This window comes from Gambusia affinis, linkage group LG17, assembly GCF_019740435.1.
Source record: "Gambusia affinis linkage group LG17, SWU_Gaff_1.0, whole genome shotgun sequence".
Taxonomy (NCBI): domain Eukaryota; kingdom Metazoa; phylum Chordata; class Actinopteri; order Cyprinodontiformes; family Poeciliidae; genus Gambusia; species Gambusia affinis.
This window is the reverse complement of record NC_057884.1, coordinates 14,660,452-14,673,083: the sequence shown is the minus strand read 5'-3', so window position 1 is coordinate 14,673,083 and position 12,632 is coordinate 14,660,452. Positions and strand designations below refer to the sequence as shown.

General features: G+C 38.2%; 1 protein-coding gene across 1 annotated transcript in view; it reads left to right on the top strand.

Annotated features, from left to right (window-relative positions):
* sppl3 (signal peptide peptidase 3) overlaps nt 1-12,213 on the top strand; it is a 28,199-nt gene extending 15,986 nt beyond the window's left edge. Inside the window, exons 3-11 of the mRNA XM_044144160.1 lie at nt 1,417-1,508; nt 1,611-1,730; nt 1,945-2,023; nt 3,743-3,855; nt 4,568-4,674; nt 7,043-7,206; nt 8,655-8,845; nt 8,990-9,099; nt 10,699-12,213. Coding sequence (XP_044000095.1) covers nt 1,417-1,508; nt 1,611-1,730; nt 1,945-2,023; nt 3,743-3,855; nt 4,568-4,674; nt 7,043-7,206; nt 8,655-8,845; nt 8,990-9,099; nt 10,699-10,770 — 1,048 coding nt within the window. The 3' untranslated portion in view covers nt 10,771-12,213. The remainder of the gene's footprint in view (nt 1-1,416; nt 1,509-1,610; nt 1,731-1,944; nt 2,024-3,742; nt 3,856-4,567; nt 4,675-7,042; nt 7,207-8,654; nt 8,846-8,989; nt 9,100-10,698) is intronic.
* Nucleotides 12,214-12,632: the final 419 nt, after the last annotated feature.

The following is a 12,632-nucleotide window of genomic DNA, read 5'->3' as shown; positions in this document are numbered from 1 at the left end:
TCTTCCTTGGACTTTATCTTTGAGGAAACATTTAGAATAGGGTTGCACAGTTGTAGAAAAATGTATCATTGCAATGATATCTAATGTATTAATAATGAGTTACCATTAACTACAATTTCCCCACCATCTCCCCTAACCTTCTGATCTTGGTTACTAATATTTATATTGTTTGTGGTGCTAAAGAACAGTAAAAAAAAAAAAAATTATCTTAGTGGGCAAATATATTATTGAAAACAGAGTTTCATTGCATTGCAGAAGTTTATTGCAGTTGTGATATTGCAAACATTGATATATCCTAGCTTAGAACAAGTTCTGCAAACTTCACAATCCAAGTTTTTTGCTTCAATCCCAACTAAATAAAACACACTTAGAAATACAGATGCTGCATAACATTTTGAAAAAAATTTATATTTTTCAATATTTTTAATATTTGTGGAAAATGTCTATTTTCTAAAAAGCTCAGTCTTCAATCTAATGAAAAAGAAATCTAAAAAATATAGCTGGTCTTATTTGTGCCACACTGTTGCATAACTTCAGTATTATTATGCTTAAGTTTGAAAACAAAAAAGTACAAATCCAAAATCATTAAGAGCCGTCGTGGGAGTTTCCAAAGAGTCACTTGCAGCTCTGGAGCCGCAGGCTGCAAATCTCTGGACAGGAATCTGGGCGCTCATCTGATTTTATTATCGCCATGTCTGTTCACTGATCTGGAGACTTTATCTGGTCCTCTGTGTCTGTTGCCTCGGGCTGTTTTTAGCACATTAATTTGAGCTAATGAAGATAATATTTTAGGAAACATATTTTAAACCAGATAACTCGTAAATAAAACATACTTACGATACTACTGATACCCTAACTGGGTTTTAGTAGTATTTTAAAGGGTTTAAGAAAAATGTATACATTTTCTTCTTTGGAGATGCACTTGTGACTGAAAATAACCCCAACAATATAAGCTTAAAGTTCAAATAATTGGAACAAGAACTCTATTTTACGTAATTTTTGCCGTCATATTGGAGTGTTATCTTTTTTTGTGCATCTTTCTTCATTAATTGTGTTTGCGACTTGCAATAACCTGTAAACATGAGTGGTTAAAGATATTCAACTTTTTAAAATTAAAGTAAAAGTAATTGTTAGGAGTAGTCAGTTTAATTAATTGCTGATTAAATTGTGGCAGAAAAAAACTGTTTCTAGTGTGATAAAAACTTTGATTGGGATTTTTAAACTACAGAAGATTGCATCGATTTGATATCTTTTTACTTGAATTTTTGGTGCTGTCAGAATAATACACTTCAATGCTGCCTGAATGAAGTCCTACTCTGGCGGCAAGTCTTCAAAGGGAGATGGCTTTTTCATTTTCAGAAAAAAATAGAGTGTAATGCTGTGTCCAAATCACACGGTTCTCTACTGCTTTTGCAGGTCATTAAACATGGATTGTGAGAACCAGGAGAAGGATAAAGACGGTAACCCCACAGCAGCAGGGTCTTTTAATAACAGCAACACAAACAACAGTAAGTGTCAAAAAGCCTAGGCCTTTACAAGTCCTGCAGTTGCGTGATTGTCTGCTCTGATGTTTGGAAGCTCATGTGTTTCTGATCTGATTTGTTTTCCAGGCATTCAAACTATAGACTCGACGCAGGCTCTGTTTCTGCCAATAGGAGCGTCTGTGTCTCTGCTAGTCATGTTCTTCTTTTTCGATTCGGTTCAGGTGGTCTTCACAATTTGCACTGCAGGTAACTATGCGGCTCCGGAGGGCAACATAAAAGCTCCACACATGTAGAGTCATTATAAGGCTTTCCCATCGCTGTTCAGTAGTTATACCCTGGAGAATGTCTAGAAACTGAAGACCATTAGCTGCCCCATTTAACACACAGAAATGACTGCTACAAGCTGTCAAGGTGTATTAGGCTGAAGCTCTAACTGCTGTGCTTTTCTTCCTCTCCTCAGTTCTTGCTACAATTGCATTTGCATTCCTGTTGTTACCTATGTGCCAGTATCTGACTAGACCCTGCTCCCCGCAGAACAAGTAAGGAAATCTTGTGGCTTTTTGTGTCTTGAAATCTCCTCCTTGCTGTTTTGCGCCTTTCACAAACTTTCAGAGCGCTCCATGAATCTGAATATTACCATATCATTGTCAAGGCAGATTTGTAGCATTAGCATTTAAATCTTTTCTTTAATCTTTTCTCCAAATATTAAACTGGAAGAGGGTCTAAAACTTAATGTAACTGAGGGTATAAAAGAAATTTTGATTTTGTAATTAAACCGATCCTTTCTTTATACTTTGACTACCTCTTATAGATTTCTTGAATTTTCTGTTACACTTAAATGCTTCGGATCGACAAACATTTTTTATATGAGATAAAAAGAACCTGAGAAAAACAAAAGGCAGTGCATAACATATACATAAAGCAAACTGAACAAAAAGCAACATATTAACATCTGAAACATTGTAGACATGAATTACTTTTGACAAAGATGCAGTTGGTGACTTTTATAAAAATGCACAGCATGCACAAGTTCTGCTAACAGAGGAGAAACAAGCTAACGTTACTGGAAAATTGTTTATCTGCTGTCATCTGAAGCCATGTTTACCAGCGTGCACATTCATGGAGGGCGTGAGCACAATTTATCATGCAGCACAATAACAATTGTGCTGCATGATAAATTGTCCCAGAAATCATTGCGATAAATGATAATGTTTTGAGATTTTCAAGTAACATAATGGTAATGACATAATAATGTAGGATTACATCTCAAAAACCAATAAACTTTAAATTCTAATAAATATTTAGTACTGAAACTGGAAGACATTTTAAATAGTCAAAATAAATCAACAAAACTAATAGACTGAATTATGAAGTAGCAAGCTAAAGACTTTTGTCATCTATTTTTGGTAGAAAGAGAGAGAGAAAAAAAAACAATAAACCATGCAAATGGAAATTATTGAGTTTGTTTTCATTTATCTTACGATTAGCTAATTTATTGTTAATTGCGACAACCCTAATTGGCAGCACTAAGACCTGCCTCCTGGCTCTGATTGGTTGTTTCGGATTGTGTGGTGTGTTTTTGTTTTTTTTTTCTTTTACAGATTATCTGTCTCTCAAATTATACCGTCAGGAAAGTGACAACTTTAACTAATGCGTATTAAAAGAAACCTCTTCATAAAAATTAACTACCGTAATCGTATTGTCAACATATCTGGTTGAACCATAAACATTTTCGCAAAGCTGTTATATACGGGTGAATTTCAAGTTGAAAACTACTGTTGACCAAGAGCCAACAAAAAGGCTTGTCCCACAAATATAGAAATCATCTTAATAAAACTTGTAGGATTGTATTCAGTTCACTGAGAAAAGTTTGAATAGAGGTCTTCCTCCTGATTCATGAAATCATCATATTGAAACTAAATAAGTAAAAAATTTGTTTGAGCATCACATCAAAGTGTGATTTTAAAAAAGGACAAAATAAGTCTTAAGGGAACAAATAATAAATAATAATAATAAGGGCTTATTAATTATTATTAAAAATAATAATAATAATTTGTTGCGATTTAGAAATTCATTTTGTGTTCTGTTCATTTTTCTCGCACTTTAATCTACAAATATTCTAACAAAAAGGAAATGAAATATTATGTGGCATGCAAAATATTTTTTCTCCTCACCCTCAGTTTCCACTTCTACATTTTCCACTTCTTCTGAATCCTAAGAACACCTGTTGTGAGGATTTTCTTCTTTCTTCTTTGCAGAATTTCATTTGGTTGCTGTGGACGCTTCACCCTGGCTGAACTCTTGTCCTTCTCGCTCTCCGTGATGTTGGTCCTCATCTGGGTGTTGACCGGACACTGGCTCCTCATGGACGGTGCGTCTCTCAGAGCTTTCCTCATGTGGGAACATCAACGTGTTTTAGGCTTGTAGTTTCAACAACAGAACCAGCACATAAGACCAACGCACATTAATAACATGCGTTACACATTAATAAAATCGTATCCTGTAGCAATTCAAAAAATGTGAGTCTCAGCTTAGACTGACCTTAGAATATTCAAAATATATTTTCACGATTTCCTTACTGTGTTAGATGTAACTTTATGCTTATTAAATAGCTTGATAAAATTTTATTTTCTATCATCACATGAAGAAGAGCCTTTGAAGAGGTTTATTTAGTTATGTTCAGACATATTTATTCTAAAAGGGAGGAGCGTTATTAGTCAGCTAAATGATTTCCAGGCAACTCATTGTCTTCCTAAAATGTATAAGAAGCTACACATGGTTCTGTATTTAAAAATAGTATTTAATAGAGGTTACTGGGCATTTTATTTTCAATGATATGAATTCAATCTTGGAAAAGTTAAGAGTTATGTATTGGCAAAGGTTAAACATAAACACATAAAGTTTATATTGGAATTGAATTCAAAATATAATTTTCTGCTACATATGTGTTGTTTCAAGAAAAATAAAATATAATTATGATAAATAAAGTATAGTGAATCTGCTTTGACCTCAATATGTCTGCTCGTTTTTACTAAAATGTGGAAATATGTTTTTAAATGCCACTTTCTTTTCCCTCGCTGCAGCTTTAGCCATGGGCTTGTGCGTCGCCATGATCGCTTTTGTTCGGCTTCCCAGTCTGAAGGTCTCCTGCCTGCTGCTGTCAGGACTGCTCATTTATGATGTGTTCTGGGTAAGAAGTCATCCCGCTATGAGCTCTACCTGCATCACTAAAAGGAAGCACAGCCATAAAAGATGTCGACTCCAGGGGGTTTTCAGAAAATGAGAGCGATTCGGGTTTATGAAAGCTTTTGCTTGTCTCTGTGGCGGCACTTGCTACTGCTCAGAAGGGGATGTAATCTGTGAATGCAGTCATCTTCAGTGAGTTTAAAGAATGGCTAGTCAGTACTCAAGGAACAATTGCTAGCTATGGAAGTTATAAGCACAGCTGGAGGTAAGCCTCAACTTTAATAATGCAGAGAAAAAGCTTGAATGACAGTAGTGGTCTAACTACGAAGGAAAACTTAACGATGCATTTAAAAATTAATTGCTGATTTGTTTTTGTTTTTCCCTGATTCAATCTGGTCAAAATAGCATTTATTTTTCTTCCAAGATACTGATCTGAATCACTTCAGGTTGCTAATATGTAATCAGGTTCTACCGTAACGTTACCAAAATCAGTGTCATGTAAATGGTTGAAACTGAAGTGGCAGCACAACCCACATCAGCCGAGTTTCATACTTTACTTTTGTATGATGGTTGTCTGTCAATTCACTCGCTTCCCAGTAATGACAGCATTCAGGATTCAGAAGGAATTTCTGCCTGACCTCCTTGTTATGCTGCTCCACCACAAACAACAAAAGCTTCTGCACAGTGAACCTCCACCCTTTCCCTCTTCATTATTTATAGATTCACCTGTTCACTAAGATTTACCAGAGACAAATTCACCTATTTGCTGATTTATTTATTTATTTATTTTTTTTAAGTTTGAATAAAATGCATCTTGGGAAGCTGAAATACTTAGACACAGTGCTACTTGACATGATATTGCCTGGTGTTTGAAAAGCAGCCAATCCAAGAGCACTATTGGTTTTTTCTTGGCACTGATTGGCTGTTGAGCAGAGACGAGGAAGATGACTCTAAGTTGTTGCTGGTTACATTGTTTCATGGGCCTTTCCACAGGGGCCGCTTTTCATTGGCTGATGCCCATTCTACGTAGTAGCGCGGCTACAAACACACGCTTCCTGTTAGCTAAGTACAGCATAATGGAAGTACTGATACAACTTCTACACCTTGAAGCCTGTCTGCTACACAGTCTGACGTTAGCTAAACAGATCAATATGCAATGTGTACTGTATCTGACACACACTAAAGATTTTATTTTAGCAGAAAAGGCTTTGGACTAAACTGTTACTCGTGTTAGCTTCTCTAGCACCAAGTACAGTGTATCAGGCCTAAACACACTCAAACCACAGGAATCACCCACTGATTTCAAAAGTAACTTACAAAACAAAGAATGCCCAACTTACCCAGCCTTGCAAGAACAATAGACATCAGTGATCTTGTCTACAGCTATATTCATGTAGAGGGTGTGCGGATCTGCCGTTTTCCTCATCGAGTGAAAGCATTTTGCTGTGGCGTGCACAATATTGGAGGCATCGCGTGGCTCAAACATCTTGATCTCATCCAAAAAAGATGACATGAACTTCTTAGTTCCTCTGTCCATTGTAGTCGCTGATACATTGTGAAAATCCGGTAGAAGTGATGCACTAATGGAGTCAGAAATACACTGCAGAGAATCAGTCGAAGTGGAAGACGCCATGTTTACATAGAAACAACGCGCCGCCAGGCTCTGTTAGTGAGACTTGCGGACATTAGGTCGGTTGTGGGTGGAGCTTGTTAAGGTCCATTGCTAACTACATTAGGTTCAAAACAAAATTGTGTGCTACACGTTATGCAGAAGATCATGCTTTGTTTAGGGTGTTTTGTATTTTATTGATAAGAAAATGTTACAGATTTGAATCATTTTTGGTTTTTGCGAGTGGGATTGCACAATATCTTTAAAAAACGTCCATGTTTTCAGCTTTTACTTACATTTGGGTTTTTTTTGGTTGACTTAATTGATCTGAACTGTTTATTCTATAATATTTAAAATAATGATACATGTGCCATACTCAAACTGACTTTGTTTTTCATTTAAAGCTGTTCAATTAAAACATCAGAGACCCTGTGTGTCTAAAACATGAGAACTGTTATTACTCAGTTCCTCACCCCACAGAAGTGATTAAAACATAAACTCAGTCTTTAGGAGTAAATGTGTGTCTAGAAACTCATTTCTCTCAAGGAGTAATTGTTGTTTTGCACTAATTTCCCCATAGATCTGAGCCAGTTGAGTTTTTCCAACATATTTTACATTTACCGTTTACCCAACTGCTCTATGCTAACTAGCTTCTCAAAGCTTCCACAGAAAAAAAAGTATTTTTTTTGCTCGTCATGCAATGGAAAGGCTGAATGAAAGCCATTTTTGATGGGGGTTTTTTCTCTCTCCTTCTCTCCTAAAGGTGTTCTTCTCAGCGTACATCTTCAACAGTAATGTGATGGTCAAAGTTGCCACTCAGCCTGCTGAAAATCCCATAGATGTTCTCTCCAGGAAGCTACACCTAGGGCCCGGAATGGGCCGCGACGTTCCCAGACTTTCCTTACCTGGCAAACTGGTCTTCCCAAGGTAACACTCACATTACAGTGGTGCTGGAAAGTTTGGGGATTTTTACCTGAATTTTACATGTTTCAGACAAAAACATCATCAGGTTTTCACGGAAGTCTTAAAAGTAGATGAAGGCAAACCAAGTTAACAAGTGAAATGAGAGATTATTTAAATGATACAAGAGCTAATTGGGTCTTTGCCTCCATCTACGTTTTGGAGTTTAATGCAACTCTTCTGATGTTTGTAGCTATTTTACATATATCAACAATTCTGAAGGTTTGACAAACTTTCCAGCACCACTGTAATCATAGGGGTAGTAAGGGAGGGATTTGTTGAGTTTCACTCATGATATGTCATAAAGTTGAACCTTTGCTGGTGATTTGTAGCTAAATACTCTCAGAACAAATGCCTTCATGCAGTTCTTCCCAGAGCAACTTCTGCTAGAAATGCACTTCCTGGTACAGAGGAACCATCTAAGGGTATTTATAGACTGGAGAGATCTTCGAGGCAGTACTGTCTGGAAATGATCAGATCACGTTTGCGTGCAGGAACATCGTCACCTTGTCTAAGTGTCGGTAGTGAGGTAGCTTCTCTCGTGACAGAGCCAACGCTCACGCCGTCCCTCATCAAAGCCTTACAAGGCACAATGCGCTGAGTCCTCTCCGATGCCGATTAGATGTGGCAGTGGTCAACATCTTAACATGCAGAGCTGAAAACAACTGTTTGAGCCGCCCGACACTTCTTCAGATTTTTACTTCATTTGTTTCGATTTCTAATCAACTTTTCAAACCATCTTTGGTTTTCACTAAAGAACAGAGCCAAATGTAAATTAATGTATGGATACCAATCAACACCATAGTTTGTTTCTGCTTTTCACTTAAAAATCAAACAAACAATAGCATTTCATTCAGTTGAGAAACACTTTATCTTCCAGGATGCTAACGGCTCCATATCCTGGCAGTAGAGGAAATATTTAACAGTAAAATGTCCTGGATGAGATCATTGGTTGTTAGCAAGCACTGCTAATCCCCCTCATTTGTTTTTGCTGCTCCTCTTTAAATCTGTGTCTACTCTGTGTGGTTAGGAAGCCGGGCAGAGAGACTTTGGAGTCAGGGAAATCATTCTTTCCCGTTCTGATCGCGTTATGATGAAGAGACGATTTGAACTTCATTCTCCTCTCTTTGCTCTTTGGTCCTGCTCTGTCTCAAAGCATAGAATAGATTTGTGGTTAAATTTTATTTTATACATCTTCAGGTACTGCAAATATTTGACCTATTGAAATTCCTAAGATGTTTATAGCCTAAATTATCAGCTGATGAAATCCTGTCTTCTTAAAGCAGTCTGTACGGAAACGTCTCAGTTTCAGAAAGACATGATGAAGCAGTGACGTGTAGATTAGTGTCTCAGTTATTCTCCGATTTGTCCGTTCTAGAGTTTCACCTTCATTCCCGCTCTTTGCCTCCATGCAGCTCCACAGGAAGCCACTTCTCCATGTTGGGAATCGGAGACATCGTGATGCCGGGGCTGCTGCTGTGCTTCGTCCTGCGCTACGATAACTACAAGAAGCAAGCAACAGGGGAGGTCCCGGGGCCCGGTAACATGTCCGGACGCATGCAGCGCGTCTCGTATTTTCACTGCACTCTCATCGGATACTTTGTGGGTAAGCAGCCGATCAATGCACAGATGGATGGGAGAGGTCAGGTTTTTATAAGATCTTTTTATAAGCTCGGCATTCTCCTCGCAGGACTGGTTTGCTCTGTTTGGTTTATTTCCTTTTGGGATTTTGAGCATGTTTTCTCCTCAGGCCTGCTGACTGCCACTGTGGCCTCGAGGATCCATCGTGCTGCTCAGCCCGCTCTGCTCTACTTGGTTCCCTTCACCCTGCTGCCTCTGCTCACTATGGCTTACCTGAAGGTACTTTTACAGCCCCATTTGTTCCCTACAGAGAGGTGACAGCTACATTCATCTAGATTTTGTTCAAAAAGAAAAAAATCTCTTACAATTTGATGACAAATCTTCTTGCATAATGCCAAAACTAAATCTACATGAAACTTCTAGTTTTAAATGACTTACTTTTAGTACCTTGCAAATATTTTGGTACCTCATAAATCACGTCACAGCAACAAATTTAAATACATTTTACTGTTGTTTTTATGTGACAAACCAAAACACAATATCTACATAATGAGTAACTGTAGTAAAAGAAAAATGATACACGGTTTTCAAATCAGTCATTTTAATAGTGATAATAAGAGCAACAAACACTGAAGCAATCAGAAGACCCAAGATAAATCTGGAGGGACTAAAGAGATCTACAGGTGAAATGATTAATTGAATTAATTGTGATTAATCTATCATTGAAATAATCATCAACTTTTTTAGTAATCAATCAATTGTTAGCTGGACTAGATAGACTCTAAAAGAGGCCATTTGCTGAAGTAACAACACAATCAAAGCAGCAATTATGGAAAACTGTATAAAACATGTATACATTTTTTATTGAAGTTTAAAGACCTTTTGTAAATCTGTTCTACTCAGAACTCCTCAAGTGTTAAATTTTATTTTTAAAAAGTCCCATTAGACGTCTTTTGCTGTCTAATTATAATCTGTTAATTGAAAAATCAATCAAGATTTTAGTAGATCGTATTTTTTAGCTGCATCCTTTGCTACAAATGATGAAGTTCACTCTACAGAAAGGCTACGTTGTTACATTTTAGGTAATAAAATTTGAATCTTTTGAGTTTATAATGTGAAAAAAAGTTGTAAAGTGGTCACATGAAAAACCTGCAGAATGTAACAAACTTTTATCCAATTAATCAATCAGTCATCAGAGTAATCAGGCTCTTTTTCAGTACCTACATGGAAGGTTCTCATAGGTGATTGAGATAAATAAAATCAAACTACGAAGGAAAATACATCAGAAGCTGCAAAACAACTTGAGGTGGGTTCATCTAACATCAGCAGAGTGTTGGTTTAGCTCCCCAGAGTCCAGTTGATGACCTGGACCTCTGCCCCAACGCACCTGGTTCAGATGATTGCTGTACCTCAGAAGGAGGCCATTCATGCAGTTGATCTCTACCCCCTGAACCTACCCCTAGTGTCCGGAACATGCCGGACACTCTGATTGAGAACCAGTTGTTACACTTTCAAACATCAGTTACCCTCAGACCAAGATTTAAGAATTATTTTTCACATTTGCTCTCTATCCCACCTGACTGAGCTTGAACTCTTTTTGCAAAAACAAGTGAGCAACAAATTCAGTCCCTACATGCAAAGCCCAAAGAATGATGCTCCAACAGTCTGGCGACTATAATTGCAGTGAAAACCACGTAAGGGGCTGACTATAAAAACATGTTCCAGATTTTATGTGTATTCATAAAAAGAAAAGCTTTATCCTTTTCATTTTCATTTCACTACTTTGTGTTGGTCTGTCACATAAAATCCCTATAACTTAAACCTGTTGTGAAAAATCATAGTTTTTGACTCCAGAATGTTGTTTGCGTGTGTTTCCAGGGGGATTTGCGGCGAATGTGGTCTGAGCCTTTCCACGCCAAGGCCACCAGCTCTCGCTTCCTGGAGGTATGATGCAACCCGGGGAACGAACAACCAGCGCGGGGACGACTGCTGATCTTTTCTTCTTAATCAGAGGAAAGGAAAGAGGGCACACTCACCATGAGGCCATGTTGTCATCACTTCATGCTTTCCACCGATCTGTGAAGAGAAAAAAAAAATCCCTCAGAAAGGACACCAGAGTGCGGATCACAACTCCCAGACACGACTCATCTTTGCTCCATACATCCTTCCCCATTTCATCTCCGCTTCCTCTTAGCCGTTTCTTTCCTGTCCATTACGGCACATCCTGCCTCTGCTGTTTTTGTGCTGCCCTCGTCTTTGTCTCCTTTCCTTTTTCCCCTCCTCCGCCCATCCCTCCTCTCAGCCTCCCTCTACATGGCCATTCTCAAATTTTGCACCCCCTCTCTCTTCTGTCTTTTTGTTATTTTTATTCTGGATTCCTTTCTCTGTGATGGACTAAATGGACCAGGCCTCTCCCCCTCCCACCTCCTTTTTTCGTGGACTTACAGTTGTGAGACATGGCTGGGGTTTATATGTATTTTTTTAGCATTGTTGTGGTCATTATAATTAATGTTAATATTATCAAAGAACTTTAACAAACCGAGAAGAGTTGGAGTGTTGCACAGGAGCAGCAACACAGCCCAGAGTCATCCCTCTTCTTCAGTCTCCCTGTTTCATCCCCCCTTTCCCCTAATGGCTCCCCCTGGTGCTCCTGCCCTCTTGCTACACTCCCTGTGCGCCTGCCCCCCGCCCCCTTCCTTACCCCTCCGTCTTCTGTTCATCTGCTGTCCTTACCCAACAGATAACTATGTATTTTATTTAGAAAAGTTTTATTCTTTGCATATACAGAAATGATGCATTAAAATTGTTGAGCTGCCTCCCCTCCCCACCAGTGTCGGAGTCGGACGGGGTCGCTTTTATTTGTATATATGTGTACACATGTATTTGCGGTATCATGAGTTTGTATTTGTGTTTGAGAGCATGTTGAAGAGGGCGGTAAACTGATGTCGAACAACAAGCCTGACTTCACTCAGATTGGCGACGCGTGGATCCAACTTTGTGCAATAGAGAAACCCTGGAGAACTTCTAAACGTCTCTCACTGGACGACAGTTTCGCTCTCTGATCTTAAAAGTGCGTGCGTGTGTGTGTGTGCGTGAGTGCAGAAACACGAGCAAGCGGTTCTTTTACTCTGTTTTAATTTGAAATCATGTTTAAAATGACGACAATAGTCAGGTTTGCATTGAGCTGTGTGTTTTGAATCAAAGGGTGTCAAGCACATGAAACATGTAAACGGTTTATCTTGTAAAAACAGGAAGAAAAAAAACATATGAGAAAAAATGTAGAAACTCCAGAGGTCATTTCTCTTTTCGGTTTTCTGCAGACAGCAGAAATGTAAACAGTGTTTTTGTTTTGTTTTGTTTTTTTTTCTTCCAAATAAATGAATGTTAAATAAGTTTTCCAGTCTTCTATTTTACTCGGCGACCGCCTCACGCATCGCTCTGGGTGTCAGGACTGTCATCACTGCAGCTTTAACTTATCTATAATCGCTGGGGTTTTGCAGGTGCAGATCGGGAAACTCATCTGAATTTTGAAAATGTCAGTGTTTAACCTCAGCCGATGAAGACCCGACTATTGTCAGAATTTAAACTAAGCTTTTTGTTATGAAGATAAACGGGTTTAGAAGATATGCATTGAGCAGATGGATGTTTTGGTCCAGATAATGCTATCTGGGGAGTTGTTGAAGGGTGTGTTTGTGTTTGCTTGATTTAATCATAAGTTTTGTTTGGACCACGCCGCTGAGATATCAAACATAATTAACCCTGGATGTTTTCCTGCTTTTTCTTTGTTTTTTGTTTTTTTTTATTATAAACCA